Here is an 18,237-nt window from a genome sequence, read left to right on the forward strand (position 1 = left end):
CCATTTAAATGCTACCGCTAAGTGCTACGGTGTACCAGGCATGTGTTCCCATGGTCATGGAAAATCTGGAAAAGGCATGGACTTTCACAATCACAGTTTCAAGACCTAGAAAAGTCATGGAATTAGTAAAAATGAATGAAAGGTTTGGGAAAGTCATGGAATTTTGTTGTGTGTAATGTGTAATGACGACATATCGTAGCTCTATTATGCGTAGATATGTGACAGCATTTTGTTTACCATGACATACGTCTTGCATTTCTGCCCTAGCTGAAATTATGTTTGAGTAGAGCTGAATCTGATATGTTTGAAAAACACCAGGCATGTGGGGCAAGAAGAAAAAAATACATGTATTATGGGTTCTTGAAAAGTGGAAAAGTTTTGAAATTTTGTCCATGAAAATGTGTGGGAACCCTGCAGATAGTGCTTTGGCTACCTTGTACCGGGGCTCTTAAAGCGTAAGACTATGTCATATATTAATGTTAAAGAGGCTGTAAGGTAAGTAGTTCCTTTAGGGAGTCGTTGCACTACTTGGGTTCCTTCCACTCCACAGAATGAGCTCTCTGGAGGTTATGTTGTTCAGCATGACACACACCGGCTCTCTGTCTCCTGACCTGTTGACACACATATCAGGATAGGTCGCCTTCCTTCAGTCCCGAACAGTCAATGGCGGAAGGAAACTGACCAGGAAATGCCAAAGAATTATGGGACTCAGAGTCTCATAGGAGAAAGCTGATCTGTAGACAGCAGATAGATTACAGATAGCAGTGCCCTGTCTGACCTCCCCACATCCCTCCTTTGGAAGATCTCGTGTGTGTGTGCATAAAGCCGACGGTCTAAGACAAACTTTCCTTTCGCAGGCAGTTTGCGTCCCTTTGAGGCATAGGCCTTCTTCAGCACAGACAAACACACATATACAAAGATACAGCCACACACACACATGACAAGTGTGGTGTTTAGACTTCCCGAGGAGAGAGTCAGAACAAATGTGTCCCCATGTGGGAATTCTCTGAGTGGTCCCATCCTAGTGATGGATGGCCAAACGTCGCTGGAGCTTTGAAGCAGAGAAAAGATGGATATGGAATCCTCGGAGGTGTGCCATTTTCTGTGACTTTCTCTATCTTTTTCCTCTCCCTCCCCCCCCTCTCTTTTCTTGGATACACTTGAGCATCCATCCTCTCTCTCATGCTGCAAAGATGGATTTTGTGTTCTCAGAGGTGTGCAATTTAGAACGGCTTATGTAAAACGATCCGCCTGTTTAGAGCGGGGTCTCTGCATTACTCCATTTTACTGGGACAGCATGGCGAGGTTACACACACGCAAACACACACAGAGACTTGATTAAAGGAGTATGTATAAGTGTTGTAAAAAATTGCACAGCCTTTCCCCAGCTGCCTGTGTGTTTAAGGCCCTTTTTTGCAGCCTCCTGTGTCCATATGTGTTAATACAGCTCCGCTCTAATCAGGACAGGCTTGTGATTTACAGAGGGCTTGGATTGAGGTTTGGGATGCAGCTGTGAGCACAGCAGCGGGATCACCACTGCCATGTTTACACCAGCAGCTGCACTTTGATACACAGGCACAGACCACTCGCTGCACACACATAGTGGAGGCCAAATCTGTTATGGTTAGAGATGTCAATGAAGAACTCTCCTCTCCTCTCTTCTCCTCTGCTCTCCTCTGCTCTCCTCTCCCAGTGCCACCTGTGTCTGTTCCAGGCTGCCTGATCTACAAGCAGGCCTGGAGGCCATTACTGAGCTGTTTACTCTACAAAGCCCCTTATTAACACTAATTAAAACACACACATTCCACCACATGGACATTTTATATGTGCGCACCTTCTTCGCACATGCACACAGGAATATGTCTGTAAGAAGAGAGTGGATGTGTGTGTTTTTGCATGTGTGTGTGTCTGCTTGAATAAACTGGATGGCCACATGTGGGCTGTCCTGACCACACAGTCAGATTCTTCCAGGAGCAATTCATCACTTCATTCATTTGTGTTTTTGTCTCAGGTCATTAAATATTAACTACGTGCACACACACACACATGCAAACACATCCTAGGACGTTTGGCTTCGCATCCTACCAAATATGGTTGTAATTAGATGAACAGGAACAAGTATATGGTTCATATTAGATTAGCAGCAAGGACTAAACACACTTTAGGCTCTTTTTGAGAATTAAGCAGCATTATTAAGCAATAGGGAAGAATCTGTGTGGAGGCACCTACAGCATGTGCTGTGTAGCAGTACAGTAGTTACATCAGCTGCATGCTATATGATAGTAATTGTCCTGGCCTTAATGACAGGTGTCAGCGCTGTAACTGTTGCGTTGAGGCCAACCCCACCCAGTCACACCTGCTAGTGTCAACACCTGAGGTCAAGGAGGGCCGTACACCTCAACCTAGCCTTTAGCTGCTCTAACCACTGGTCTGGTGTCTGTCTGTGCCCTCCTCCATCCCTCATTCTTCGTCTTTATCTCCGTCTCTCTCTCCCTTGCACCACGGTGTCAGTGTTCTCACCTTATCTAAGCAGCTCTTCTCCAATTTAAGCTAATTGCTAACCTCTTTAATACCATCCACATCCTCTCCTGTGATCCTGACTGGCTCGTTTCCTCAGTCATTAGGGCCTCGGCTTCTTATCTCAGCTGCGATGTCCCCGGGCTGCTGACTACTGTAACACCATCTCCCTCCTATCTCCCCAGTTGACTCAGGCTTTTTCGTCTCCTCCTGCCATGCCTGTCTCTCATTTAAACGAGGAAAGCCGCAACATTCTGGATGAGAGATGCGTGCATGTCTTTCCTTCGAATCATCGTCATCCCCTGCACAATCCCACCTCCCGCTCTGCAGTCATGTCCGCCCTTGGGGGGAAGTATCTGCAGTTAAGGGAATAAAGCTGAGCCTGTCAATATATCTGCACCCACTCTGTCTCTGTCTATCTCCCCGACAGCTGGCCTCAATGGAGTTAGGCTGATTGTTAACGTTAGTCAGCCTGGGCTGTTATCTCTCTCCAAAGCAGCGATGTTGGAAGGATGACAGCCTCTTCCACAAACACTCACACAAATACACACAGATGCACAGACACAAACAAAGGACACATAGTCTTTACAGGCATGCAGAAGGATACATATTTGAGCATAATTTTAATCAATGACATCTAAAATGAGGTTGCTTCAACCGGGCCAGAACGCCTGTGGCCTTAGGCTACATGAAACACTCTCTAACTGTTCATACTAGGATTCGTCTAATCCAATTAAATGATAATCTGCAATATGGATGACATTTGACAGACTTACAGTACTTTCATCAGGCACTCCGACTCAGTCAATTTATGACCTGTCAAGTGTTGTTAGCGGCACTGTTTTTATCATCTTTGATGGCTTTCAACATGCTTTCCCCCCATCCAAGAATCCCTCAGTCTAATCATTCTAAGACCCCGAGAACATTTTTAAGAAACAAATAAGCAGTGTTGAAGAAATGAATGGCCTAGTGTGTACACGTGTTATAATTATGCCATATAAATTTTCTTGTTTATCTCCTCTCTTTTTTGGCAGACTCAGAGCAGAATGAAGCTGATAGCAGATAACTACGAGGAAGATCACATCCACCCCCAACATCACCCTCACCATTCTCACCACTTGCATCCAGTAAACATGCACCACCGAAGCCTGCCAAGAGGGCCCCCCCACGCCAACCACCGACCACCTATGGACCAGGTCAGTGTGAATGTGTATGAGCACGCAGACACACACTCAGCCACACCAGCCAGTTTGTGCTTGTTTACACAAGTTGACAAGTTGCGGGCTCTCATCTTCGTGCTTTTAAAGTTGGTGCAATTTCATATTTGTCATCTCCACCACCAGTCAGTTGTGGTCGGACTCGACAGCATAAAATTTCCCCTCTGTCCTCTCCTCTCTCTTCTCCCTCAACTCCAATACTTCCTGCCAAGTCAGTTATTCATATCATTCAGATAAGAGGCCTGAAGGGAGAGACTGCCAAATGAGTGTTTTTGATCGATGGGATTTGTGTGTGAGATTAGTTTATATATCAGTCATCTCTCATACGAGCTCCTTCTCTCTGTCTCAGTATCATCTCCAGACTGCCCTTAGGACAAACTTAATGTGTCTGTTTGAAGACAGCTCAAGAAGAACAAACTGTTGTTGTTATCAGCAGAGTGTTTGAGCGTTGGCGTGCACACTGGAGGAGTGTGCAGGCCTGTGCGTGTGCAGATGCGCATGGAGGTGCACACCTGAGCCTTTGTTGATACTATGTACCCAGATGGTATCGCTAACGGGGGAAAGCAATCTTCAAAGAAACACAGAGATGATTTCACTATCTTTCCAAGTGCTGATAAAAGCTTAGTTATTAGAATGCAATATAAACTCATCACAGCTCTATTGTTGTCAAGAGCTTGTGATCGGGGGATTCCAAACTAAGGTGTGTGTGTATGTTTGGGGATTGAAGACGAATACCTGGGAATTTCCACCTGAGTCTTAATTCCAACTTCTGTTCTATCTGATAGGCACTACTACAAGTTTCTAGACTTTATAAATGTTTCTGAAACTGCTGTCTAAATTGGAGTCAAACATGCACTGGGGATCCCCTGTCTTTAATACCTCCCCAAACACACGCACATGCACACAGTAATATCCATGCATCACCCCACACATACCTCGGCAATATGTAAGAGGACAGGATAGCTGGTTTTAATATTCCTTTAGCCTTTTACGCCTGTGGAAAGACTCCTAAAAGAATGTGAGGGTCTAGGGTTGATTGACATCCATATGCAAACTTTTCTCTTCGAATCTCACACAGTAAGGCATCTTTATGTGAACAATTGCATCATTTTCAACAACAGAATGATTCTACATCTAATTTTGAAGATTTTTACAGCATATATATGGGGAAACAAATGACCTGGAACATAGCTGAACACTAGAAGCGATCCTGTAATCCCACATGGACCAAGTTTAATTTCTCGATCTGCAGTTACTAGTGTTTCTCATCTTACTCGCCAAAATTATATTATCAAGCTTTCAAGTCTCAGCATTTTCCTATTGTATTGCAGAATATTATGCAGCTATGGTAGGCTTCATATTAAACACTGAACTGCAGGGGGTCATTTTTCAGTAAAACACATTACTCTGCTTTGCGCTTATAAATATCTTCCCTCCAATACGGCTACCAGAACTGTTTTACTGCAGCAGTGTTTATAGTGTTTGACATATGAAACAGTAGCTCTCTGCAAGAGATATTTCAGTTTTTCAAGTTGGACTGAGAAAGCCTAGTGAAGAAAGTATTATTAGGGTTGCTGGGAAATCTTGTTAAGAATGTAGGGAATAACAAAACAACTCATAAATCTAGACAGATTGGCTAAAATTTACTTTCTATTAAAGTTGAATTTCTTGTCTATAAAAGGGAACTGTGATGACTTGCATTTCGTATGCAACATTTGGGGTAAAAGTCAATTTGGTTTTGAAAGGAGGCAAAAATGTGAATAAATGTAGCATAAGTTAGATAAAAGACAATGTCTACAATTGTGTCCATGTCAAAAACATGTATCAAAATGTCATCACCCCCTTCTGCCCACAAGCTTCAGCCAAACTGATTATTATTTAGGTAAGTTGTTTCTCTGTCGCTTTCCCTCTTGTGTCAAGCACACATGCTTCAAAAACAACAGATCCTGTTGACAGAGGTCAGCCAATCACCTCATGGCTTTTCCTCATATCTGATCTTTGACCTCATGGGGAAGTTCGGCAGAGGTCAGAGTAAGACCTCCAATGTGTGTGTATGTGTGTGTGTGTGTGTGTGTGTGTGTGCGCTGCTGATTGGGGATGTCAGATCACACAGTCTGGATGTCACTGAAGTCCCTGAGGTGAGACTGTTTTCCCTCCAAACACAGAGCTCCTTTAATCTCTCTTTGAAATGTGATTAATTGCTCTATTTGTTTTCTCTTGAACACTTTGTTCCATCTCTCTCATTAGTTCTATTACTTTACCTCTTCTCGTACTTTCTCCGTCTAATTTTTACAAAGCTTTTGACACTCTTTTCTTTAAATCATACCTCTACTGTCTCGTCTTTTACTTCTTTAACATCCCTTTTCTTCCTGGTGTGTTTTCTTCCCACCCGCATTCCTTCTCTCCCTGTCTCTTTCATTCCTTCCTTCAGTCCTTTCTCCCCTCCATCTTTCCCATTTCAAATGTAATATCCAAGTGCGGCCAGGCCAGTGGTTCAGTACATTGCCTGGTCCAGGAACGCCACTTGAAGGATGATTGATGATGATAATGATAATGATGATGAAGAGGGTCTGCACGCTCACCCTAGAGACCACAATGCCTTTCCAAGATACAGCTAGTGCCATGAATAACATAACAGTGACCACACATGCTTTTTTTTTCTGCATTTGCATTTGCTCATACACATACACACCGCTTGCACACCCAATTGGCACATTTAAGACACGTAAGCACAAATGCACGCACTGGAATAGTGGACGCACAAACACAAGAACACACTTCAAAGTTTTCCCAAGGAGCCAAACCGCATGTCATTCAAAGCTTATTGCTACAGTTAGTGGGTCCATCCCAATCCTCTAACTATACTCCCTGTCCTCTACTTAATCTGTGATGGACTCCGTCTGAGGACAGGTGAAATGTAATCAGAGGAGACAAGCACAGGAAGCGGAGTTAGCCTCTTGAGATGCACCCCAGGTCTGCGTCTCAGCGTGGAGTGTGCGCAGTTTGACGGGCATGTTGTGTTCATGTTGTTCTCATTTAGCCATGCCAGCACCACTGCCAGATACTTGGCAGCAGCCTCGGAAGGAAATAGAAAACAGCCATAAAGTGTTTATCAGAGACAGAATTATACAACATTTTCTTTTGGGTTGTTGCTCTTTTTTTCTAAGCCTTAACATGCTGCCTGCTTCAGGTTTATGAGAAGTAGCACATGGTATTTGGCCTGTTTGTGTGTGCATGCGTGTGTGTCCATGTGAGTGTGTGTGAATGTGTGTTTAACCTGGCAGAATGAGTGGTCATAGGCCTGGCTCTGTTTACAGGGCCTGTCACAGCCATTCAATGCATGTTAGCATTTAGCATCTAGCATGTTCCATTGAAGGGCCATTATATCTATAGCTTAGCTGCTTAGGTGTAGCCTACTGAGTTTACCGAGCTTGTCACAACCACTCAGTCCAACCAAAGCCGCTGTGGACTGCAGCCAAGGCCCTTGTGTTTTTCCTTTTTTTTTTTTTTGCTCTTGTGTAGCATAGACCCTACTTTGCCGTAGCCTAGTTTAGCATTATGCAGGCAAGACCTTGGCTATAGCGAGCTGCCAGCTCATGCTAACCATTGTAATGTTAGTGTCTGAGTGAATTAGCCTTCCTGTTAGCAGGGCTCTTGTCTGCACAGTTTCAGCCCCAAGGAAACCCCTTGTGTGTTTCGTTATTGGTTCCTAACAGTCACACTGAGGAAAGCATTTTATGATATCATACACAGCTTTTCTGAATGAGGAGCATGAACAGGATTGTTTTGATTAAAAAGCCACAGAGGGTTAGGAGGGCCATACAATTAGGCAATGAGACACTACTTGTGAAGACATAACCACTGGGCCAGAGTTTGTACAGTAAATGTTCTGGTCTAAAGGGAAGCCATTTTCTGCCACATACATGCAGTTTTTGGAGACTTTTTACATAAATCATTGATGGTCAGTGGATGGATGATGATGATTTTTCCCATGTTTTTCTAACAGGATGATGAAGAGGGAATATGGGCATGATGACCATCACCGTGGAAACCCTGCATCCATTTGTCCACAGTGAGTGTATATTGCTCTGCTATTGTTACATTTTTCTACTAATTTCAGAGTTAATGTACTCCTTTCCAGGGTGTAGTGCTGTATATCAGCTCCAGATATTTTAATGATCTTCCACACAATAGGCTTCTTCAGTGGGCTTGAGTAACCATTAGCCGGGAACACTGATGGCACCACAATAACCACAGCATTACCCAACTCTGACAGAAGAGAGTGTAATAGAACCCGGCTCCTTTTCCCATTGCTTATGAATTTCAGTCAACTAAAGAGCCTCAGTTGATTCAGAGGTTTATGGCTGCCTTTCTCTGAAATGCTCATATGCTGGCTGTGCCGCATGCTGTGTGTGTGTGTGCTCTGTGGCTGTATAGGTAACTGCGTGGTATTAGACCAATGCACAACCAGCAGTCTAAAGCGAGCGTACCATGGCCCATAGGTGATAAAAACGACACGGTGAGAAAAACCAGAGATGGACGAGTCTGTCTCTCCCCGCCTCACTTTTTCAGCTGTAGTAAAGTTTTACCGCGCTACCCCACCCTGTTGTGTGCCAGTGTGTGGGATAGTTAATTGCAATACAACACAGAACAGTCATGAAGCTTTTTTTTCTGAGGCTGCAAGCTGAAAAAGCATAAAACGAAGAATGCAGAGTCATAAAGGATAATTCCTGTTTGGGGGGTTTTATATCGAAGCCCCCCCATAGACTCAGGATGCCTTTGAACGCAGGCGTGCGGAAAGAGGTCTGTGCGGGGAGGGCGATGGTTTGCTCGGAGTGAATACATATGCGTAAGACAAAAAGAGATAGTGAAAAAGTGAGATTTGTGAATTTACATATGAAGAAAGATGGAGAAAGAACGATGAAGAAAAGCGAATGTTAGGGGAAGGGTGCTTATGTATTTATGTGGGAACCAGAGAGAAAACCAGGCATCATGGTATGCTCATAGTTTCCAGTGCATCTCATTCTTTTCCCCCAGTAATCCACAGGTGGACCATCACAAGCAGATTCTGTCTCTAACCTCAATGACTTAGTAGTTGTGCACTTTGCCCTAGTGCTGCTTTTGGGATTAAGAGTCCTATAGGTTTTGTGTGAGCAAATGGTTTGTGTTCCTGCAGTGCGCCACTTTAGTGTGTTTAGCTCTGATGTTTGTGTGTGCATTTGCAAGTGTGTATGTGTGTGTGCAAGAGAGCGTTGCTGAGCTATACAGTGCTGGAGCAGCCCACATAGCCTATAATCCAGTCCATGTGTGCTGAGAATGCAGCAGTGTCAGGATTCACCGTAATGAAACAGACCACACTGCCCCCTTTCTCCCTCTCTTTCCATCTCTCCATCTTTTTTCCATCACTCCTGTTCTTTCCACCTCTCCCCAGATTTCTGCCTGCTCTAACGTATATTCCTTCAAGGTAAACCTAGAGCCGGACCCGTGACTAGCCTACTGCCTCGGTATCTCCAATCAGATATCGTGATGGTGTGTGTATGCACGTGTGTGTGTGTGTGTGTGTGTGTGTGTGTGTGTGTGTGTGTATTAGTGCTTCTTATCCTGATCTAATAGAATAAGCCAGGCACATTAGCCTTTAGCACAGAATGGTGTTGTGGCTAGCGATATCAGTGCTGCTCATCTATCCACTGCTGTTATTCTGGCAGCGCACAATGCGAGCACAGCTAACGTGTATTAGCCATTCTCAATGGGAGAACAGATGGGAGCCATTTAGCGGTGTGTAGCTACAGCGCAATAAGGCCAGACCTAATCCCCATATCCTGTCCCTGAGTGAGCCCTCCCTAATATGAGCAAACAGAGATGACAGCACCGATAGACAAATAGCCGGGGATCTGTGTGTATGTGTGTATATCGGTGTCTGTGCAGGCATGCATGCTAACTTTGATTGGTGTTCCTTATGGATAACCTTGACTCCCAGTGCTAGGCTACATTTTGAATTCCACACAAATCTAAGTGCTGAGTTTGAGTTGGCAAGTTCAAGTTCTGTGTGTCCAGGTGTGGATTTGTATTGGTTAGCCATGGTTCTCTCGAAAAGGACACTGGGCTCTGATTGGCTCATTGTGGTTGTGTATGTCCTGCTGTTGATTACAGAGGTTTTGTTTACCCTCTTGGCCTCCCAGACCCCCCTCTAATGAAATAAGAATGTCCTTTTGGACAGAGAGCACAAGAGAACAGGGTTGGAGGAAAAAGTGAAGGAGAACATGGGGCCAAAAGAGTGAAGCAAAGTGGGGGGAAGAGGTTTTCTGGAAACATTATGCTTTTATCCCACCGTGAAGTTATTTGTACTGAATGAAGCGAAAAGAAGCTGAGAGGCTTTCCAAGTGGGGACAGAAATATGTTTGTGTGTGTGTGTGTGTGTGTGTGTGTGTGTGTGTGTGTGTGTGTGTGCGTGCGTGTGCATGTGTGTGTGTGCGTGTGTGTGCGTGCATGTGAGTGCAAGCAGGAAGGAGTGAGGCCTTGTTCAGGTTAAAACAAGTCAAGAAGATGGCTTTCATTTGCCCATGCTGTGTTTGCACTGAATACAGTGTTTGTATGTCGACATTGTGTATGCCAGTAAGTATCCCACTCTTGTGTATGTGCGGCTTAAGCAAATCTAGAAAAAAAAGGAGTCCTAAGTTCAGTGGGAAACTGAAATTTGGCAGCAAAGTCTCAAAACTATTTATTGTTCTAAAATACAATTTAGTTAAAGTGTCATGTTTGTGCTTGTCTCTCAGTTGCCTGTTACGTATTGTTTGGTTTTACCTTCAAGTCCAAGGGCTCCTCCCTACCAGTACTGGCCTCAAAACTGACCTGACAACCTATTAAACTCATGAACCCAAACTACAGCAGCCCTGGAAGCAAAGTAAGCAGGAAACTGTGAATTTGGTTGACAAGACGATAGACCCCCTGCCATAGGTGACTGACTGTGGGAGGTGCCTGCTGGTCCTCTCTCTGTCTGTCAGGAGTTTTGTGGGGAACTGGTAGACTGATAGGTAGGCCTTGTACAGATAAGCCCTCTATGAAGTGTTTATCCTGCTGAGCATACTTAGGATTTAATCAGGATTTATGTTGTCAAACTCGAACCTGATTATATTTCTCACTATTTATATATTTCTTTTTATGCCTCTGCGCTGGTGAAAGCTGTGGCCCGAGGCATTATGTGCTCTGCTTGTCTGTCAGTCTGTCCGTCCCAGTCTTTTAAACAAGATATCTCAAGAATGCCTTGAGGAAACTTCTTCGAACTTGGCATAAATGTGCACTTGGACTCAAGACTAAACTGATTGGAATTTGATGGTCAAACGTCAAGATCACTGTGACCTTGCATCTGTCTCATTCTTGTAGATGCAATATCTCAAGAAGGACTTGTGGGAATTTCTTCTAATCTGGCACAATCATCCACGTGGATCAAGGATGAAATGATTGACTGGTACTTGGCAGCATCCGATGCACCGATACATAATGTCCCATAGGTGCTCAGTTGGATTTAGGTCAGGGGAACGAGAGGGCCAGTCAATGGCATCAATGCCTTCATCATCCAGGAGCTGCCTACACACTCTGGTCACATGAGGCCGGGCATTGTCCTGCACCCGGAGGAACCCAGGGTCCACTGCACCAGCGTAAGGTCTGACAGTCACTAAGAGGATTTCATCCTGGTGCCTAACAGCTGTCAGGGCACTGTTGGCTATGACATGGAGGTCTGTGTGGCCCTCCAAGGATATGCCTCCCCAGACCATCACTGACCCACCACCAAACCAGTCATGCTGGATGATGTTACAGGCACTATCACGTTCACCACGGCGTCTCCAGACTCTTTTACGCCTGTCACATGTGCTCAGTGTGAACCTGCTCTCATCTGTGGAGAAAGCAGAGTGCCAATAGCAGTCCTTCCAATTCTGGTGTTCTCTGGCGAATGCCAGTGGAGCACGGTGCTAGGCTGTGAGCACAAGTCCCACTAGAGGACCTTGGCCCTTCATGCCACCCTCATGGAGTCTGTTTCTGACAGTTTGGTTAGTGCCATCCAGGAGGAGCTGGACCACCTGTGCAACCTGATTGGGCTGCACATATGACCTCATGCTACCAGTAGTGACAAGGACACTAGCAGAACACAAAACGAGAGAAGATTCAGTCAGGAAGGATAAGGAGGGAGCAACTGTCTGTGGTCACCACATGTGAAACCATTCCCTTTTTGGGGATTGTCTTGCTTTTGCCTCTCCATTGCACCTGTTGGTAAGTGAAAAAAAAACATTTTTGTGTGTGCGTTTCACTGTGTATGCGAGAGTGACAGTAACAGAGAAAAAGTTAGTGTGGTGGATTTGTGATTGCAAAACTGTTCCCCTAATCTTGGTTTAAAGTATTCACAGGCAGGATATCTGCTTTGTCCATTCTCTAGTCTAATTTTTGGCAGTTTTGTTGCTGCAGAGTAAAATGTTCTTTATTGATAATGTCAGACCGCTGGCATGCGCTCTCCTTGGTACTGAAGTGGCGGTGATTTTGTTGCCATTTGGCAGATTGCTGTGTGGATTACTGCTTTGCATGGCCTTTTGTTTCCCAGTGGTAGACAAGTAAAGGTCAGTGACATGGGGCTGGGTGTGGTGATCCTGACGTGGGTGTTTGTTTTATTCCGCTTCTCTGCAATCTCCTATCTTCAGGTTGTAAATGAAACCACATAACCAAACACTCTTGCAGTGCACAGAGTAGAAAAATAGGTTGAAAAATAAAACATGTCAGTATTGTCTGTTGGAAATTACACCACCTTTCAGCATCTACAGTTTTATAATTACAATGATAACAGTTTACAGCTTAGAAGTGTCTGTCTTTGAATGTCACCGTGTTCACATTCCTTTTAACAGTAAACAAGATGCCATGACATTTAATTCAAGATCGGCTTTGAAAGAACAGTCTGCCAGCGGCACCTTAAATGGTTGAGCCAGCTCTGCCTTTTTTTCTAAACCGCGTACCAGGATGAATCTCCAGTGTAAACAACTATCACCTCACACATTAATTACGACAAGCTGACGGCACATATTTTTACAAGGCGCCTGAAGAACTAGCCACCCCATGTAATCAACACAACTTAGTAAGTGTAATTAAATAATCCATTGGTTTCACTCTGGATTTGTCTAGACATTCAGGAGTGAATACAAGACAGTGGTTCAGTCTTGTTTCGTTTTCTCGGCAAAGGCTCCACCTGTGTGTATGTGTGATTGTGTGTAAATGCGTGTACTTGTGTGTAATGTTTGGGCAAGTATCTCCTCACACATGCGTGAGGCCGTGCTGTGCGGAAAGTCTTTGGTGGGCAGTGAACCATGGCTCGGAGGTCAGTGGAGGCGTCTGACCGAGGCCATCCCTCAGCCAGCTGTCAGCATCATCAGTCTTTGAGGTCAAAGGTTGTTCCACCAGATTGAACATGAGTGGAGAGAAGTCGATAACTCTGCAACACCTGAGCAACAACATCTGAGTGCGCTGTATGTTGTATCTATTCTCCTGAAACAACATCTGAATTATTCTTTGAGAGGCCCATCGTGCTGTAGGTCTGGTTGATACAGGTTTTAAACGCTGTTATCAGTCCCTGAGTAAAGAAGCAGTTTTACATTCACAGCAAATTAGAAAACTGTTTATGCAAGGAGGCAGTGTTTTTCGGGAGTGAGATAGGAGCTAAGTCGTAAATGTCTCGAAAATGTGTTTACTGTATTAATACTTTGGCATCATGATTAATTTGACATTGATGTTTGAAAATGCCACGTAAATTAATACCTTTTAAGCAGGTGAATAAGGAGTGGTGACAGAGTTGCTTTGTCACCGTTGGTGTTTGAAGCTGCAGACAGACAGGACCCAGAGACGCTTCTTCAGCCACAGCAGACAGAGGAGGGGGTGGAGGGTGGGCGGCGGGGATAGGAGGAAAGGAAGGTCTGGCAATGTTGTGAGGCAGACAAGTTTATTCTTGTTTTTTTTTTGTGGTTTTCTTGAAGTCGTATGCAAGAGAGGACAGTTAGACACCTGATGTGTGGATCATAAGGCAGTTTGTCTGAGTAAGCTCCCTTTCCCCACCCACAACACGCTCATTACACACGCAGAGACGCGGCCACACACACAACCGCTCGTGCAAATGTGTAAATGTGCAGGAGCGAAGAGTAATATTTAGGTTTTGTAACGCTAGTTTTATGATCACAGGTAAATCCCTACTCATCAGTGCTTATCCATGCAGAGGAAATTTGCATGTGTGTTCTCATCTTATGAATCTGTACAGTCCTGTGCGGGAAACCCCGTAAGTGGAGGACAGCGCAACAATCACATGCAGATCAGAGGAGCTTGGCAGCCAGTTAATTGTATAGATCCCACCTTAACTGACCCTAACATGTCTGCTATCCACTTCAGAGCAGAGGTTATGGAAGTGATTCAGAGCCCTGTCTTCTGATGCTGTTTCCAAGAGTGGCAAGCCTTTCTCTCATTCAAGCCAACCAAGTGAGTCCAAAATGAGATTTGTCCTGCGGTCGCAGATGGTGGCCTGAGTCAGCATCCCCTTGTGGCCACAGCCGGCCATGAGCCGAGACATTTTCACCGGTCACCCTCTCCAGTGTCCCAAAGTTGCTTTTTAAAATTTGTTTTACGTTAGTATTATTTAAGGATTTCATTTTATTAGCTGTTGAGTTCCAGTTTTGAATTGTTAAGTATCAACTCTTAGGTAAATTTGGAGTAAATACGTAACAATAAACAAGAGATTTTAGGTCAAACATGCACTGGTACCGGTTGAGGATTTGTATTTTATACGATCTTGTCGACAACAAATATCCTCAGTGCTGCCTCTCTCTCCTTTTGAACTGTGCACTGCTGAGTGCTCTGACCTCACTAGCTTTATTAAAGCATTATGCTACAATGTGGTAGTTAAGTGTTTTTCCCAGCCGTTGTTGTTGGGGGTTTTCAGTTCAAGTGCACAAACACGCCTGCCAGAAGACAATAAGCACTTACTTTTCTTTCTCTGGTATGTAATTGAAATGACGCTATAGTGTTTTCTCATTTATGACCTCTAATTCGCTGGCTCAGGTTCATAATCTCAAACATGCTGCAAGTAACATTAACCCTCAAAAACGGCTTTATCCCGGTGGGCTCAAAAAAAAAATAACAAAAAAAAAAAAAAACGTGCAAACTTACATGGCATGGGTGTGTCCTTGCTTTTTAAATTATAATTATTGAAACATTTTGTGGATGCCTATAAGCTGAAATACTTTTACTGAACAACCTCATCCTCCCCTCTCTGTCTGAACATGCCAGGTGTGATTCAGTCTGCGTCTGTAAACTCCTCTCTGGTTTGCTCGCTGTGCAGAAATGGCTCAGCCAGCCCACGGTCATAAATCAGCACACCTCAAGCTGTCGCTATTTTTCACCTCTTTTTCCCTCCTCCCACCCGTGTTATCAGTTATCTCCATCGCTTCTTCAAATGCCACTGGCGAGAGAAAGATACATCCAAGTATTTTTGTGGCTGGCTAAATGAGACTAAGAATAGATCCAACATGATATACAAGATTAGAAATGCAGATCTTAACATTGCGGTGGATCTGTTTGACATTGCAGTCACTATTTTAACATCTTTAGCAAGTTCTAACTGTGCAGCCAGTGTGTGTGTGCGTGTGTGTGCAAAATAAAGACCAAGAAAAAGAAAAAGAGGGAGAAGGAGAGATTGGCAGGATTATAAGAGTGTTTTGTGAGCTTATGCTGATGGCAGCACACAAAAGCCCTTCCCTCAGGAGAAACTCGCACCTGGGGAGGCACTGGTGAGCAGTTGCGTGCATTTGTGTGTGCGTGTGTGTTTGGGAGCCAGGGAGTAAAATCATTGAGCATAAGAGAACCCTCAGTGGGATGCTCTAGAGGTCAGATCCCCCGTTCAAGCTGGATTACATCCCAAAGAGAAAGTCTGAACAGCCACAAAGAGGCACTGATGGAGGGAGGTATAGGGATTTAGAGACAGAGAAAAGGGAATCACAGCCTTTTGACTTTAAACCTGTTATTTTCCTCAGACTTCCTGTGCTCTCCTCTCTCTTTCTCTCTCCCTCTTACACACACACACACACACACACACACACATACACACACACACCAAAAGCACTAAACCACCACATAGCCTCAGGTCTTGGGTAAGTCCTGTGTTGTCCCCCAAACTGTGTTTTTAAACATATAGACCCACCCTCAGGCTGCCAATCATGGACATCCCTCCTGCCCCGAGGCAGAGGGAGATATACAGATACACAGAGGTGGGGTGGGCTCACTACAAACTAGAGGACTCACACCTGCTGTGTTTGCCATATGTGATCACTTCTTATAATGTACCACTCACTTAAAGGATGTCACACCCTGCAACATACAGCACCTCTGACGCCTCAACTCAAGCACCACCGCGCACACACACATACCCAGACATGCATACACTTAAATCGCCTAATAGAAAGCAAACATTTATGATCAAGATTGACACCCACGGAAACACTGTGGCGGAGAAATAACACTAAATGTATTTTAATAAGTAATAGCAGAAGGAATTTCACTATTTTCTTTCCCTATTCTAGAAATGCCAGAGCTGCTATCGGACACTCCTTGTAGGACTGAAGAGGAAAACTAACAGGAATTTACCTGTTTCCGTCTGCTGAAAGTCATCCCGGTGCAGAGTCAGCGGAGAGGCTTCATAACTCGGGCTATCGCGGAGCTACTGTAATAACATCAACAACCTTTGGACTGCCACTCAACATTAAGGGCTGACCACTAATTAGGCCTCATATAACAGTAGGCTGCAGTTTATTTCTCACGCTAGCCCGACACTTTCCCAAAGGTCGTCCACGTCAGGGAAGCTTGTAAAAAGCGAGATATGCTGTGTTGCCATTTGTCAAACAACAGCACCTTTCCTCCATAATTTATGTCTTGCGGTGTAATTAGTTATGATAGCTTTGTTTTCCTCGAAAGAAGAGTCGCTGACATTCTATATCAGTGACCTATTCAAACCTGCATAATGTTTGTTGAACTTAGGCTTCAAATCCTAAAATGGGTCACAGGCGTATTGCTGCAGGGTACCCATATGACATGGGTAGTAAAATGTTTTAAAGCCCCTGAGTCTCGGCTCTACAGAATAAACGTCTCATTTGGGCCCCACGCTGAAAAAAAGTGTATAAACCCCTGGCCTGAACGAAAGTTAGTCCAACACAGCTCAGCTTGTTGGGCTGAGTAGTTTTCAGCCAGGTTGTGTTTTCAAGTGAAACCTTAGAATTGGATGCCAGAATGGCCTCTCTCTCTCTGTCACTAGATCACTAGACAAGCAGATTAGTGCTGTAGCTGCTCTGCCTGTCCCTCGCAGCTTACTGTATGTCACTGCTGTAATCCTTGTCATCAAACCAATGGGTCAGGCTGCTTTACAAGGGTGTCTTTCCCATACATGGATGCACTTACGCACACATGCATACAACTTACACATGTGCAGTAGGGACTCACTCTCCTGCTCTTTCTCTCTCTCTTATCTGGGCTCGTGGAAAAGCCACACTTCTACGATGACATTCAGCACAGGATTAAAGCCCATGTAAGACCCTCCTCAGCTTACACTGCCGCTGCCAAGAGGGGATCTATACAACCACACACTCTCATGCAACCTTGTACACACACTGGCAGAGACACAACTGCAAGCACACACACACATACACACACACACATACTGTAAGCAGGCAAGCACAAACTTGTTTGTGTGTGCACACACACATCCCTGCACCCCTGTTGCTTAGCATGTGGTACTCTTGTTACTCCAGACCAAAGGAAGTCTATGTCCTCAACAAACACAGCGAAAAGTAGTCATGCACACACAAGCCACATACAGGCACACTTATAAACACACAGTCACTGACATCCTTTTGTCCCGCATCCCGCAACTATCATTCTTGCTCCTCTTTCCGAAACAAGGGTATCCTTGCCAGGAATGAGCCCAGACACCAATCCCATCTGTCTGCAATGGAATCATGGATTCCCCCCAACACACACACACACACATATACATAGACACACACAAACTTCCATACATACAGGACTGTTTGCGCTAGTGTTGCCAGGACGGACAACGAGATGAACAGTTACAGAGAGAAGGGATTGAGACTAGTGGTAGATTGAATGCAGACTCTCTGGGTTTAGTCGTGCTAAGGCCAGACATGGTCAGTTAAGATGCTGCTGTGTATCTAGGTCACATTGTGCGTATGTGTTTTATTTTTTGTGCATACCTCCGGGGGTTAGTTGGTTGGGTCTGGAGAGGATTCTCATTGGAATGCGTTCTGATTGGGCTAGACAGCGATCCTTTTCTGATTGGTTGTTTATCCCCAGGCTTCCACTTTGGGGGTTGCTTTGAATCAGTGCATCTCTGTCACTCCCTCTCCATTTCTTTCTGTTTCTTCTCTTCTCTCTCTCTCCATCTCTGTATCTTGTAGAGCGCCGCTGGCTGTGTGTT

At 44.6% G+C, this 18,237-nt stretch overlaps 1 protein-coding gene across 5 annotated transcripts in view; it reads left to right on the forward strand.

Annotated features, from left to right (window-relative positions):
• LOC117257639 (ELKS/RAB6-interacting/CAST family member 2) overlaps nucleotides 1–18,237 on the forward strand; it is a 182,787-nt gene that overhangs the window by 132,799 nt on the left and 31,751 nt on the right. For all 5 annotated transcript variants that reach the window (XM_078169994.1, XM_078169997.1, XM_078169998.1 and 2 more), the window contains 2 exons: nucleotides 3,552–3,713; nucleotides 7,741–7,806. In XM_078169994.1, the coding sequence (XP_078026120.1) occupies nucleotides 3,552–3,713; nucleotides 7,741–7,767 (189 nt within the window). In that variant the 3' untranslated portion in view covers nucleotides 7,768–7,806. The remainder of the gene's footprint in view (nucleotides 1–3,551; nucleotides 3,714–7,740; nucleotides 7,807–18,237) is intronic.

This window comes from Epinephelus lanceolatus, chromosome 8, assembly GCF_041903045.1.
Source record: "Epinephelus lanceolatus isolate andai-2023 chromosome 8, ASM4190304v1, whole genome shotgun sequence".
NCBI lineage: Eukaryota > Metazoa > Chordata > Actinopteri > Perciformes > Serranidae > Epinephelus > Epinephelus lanceolatus.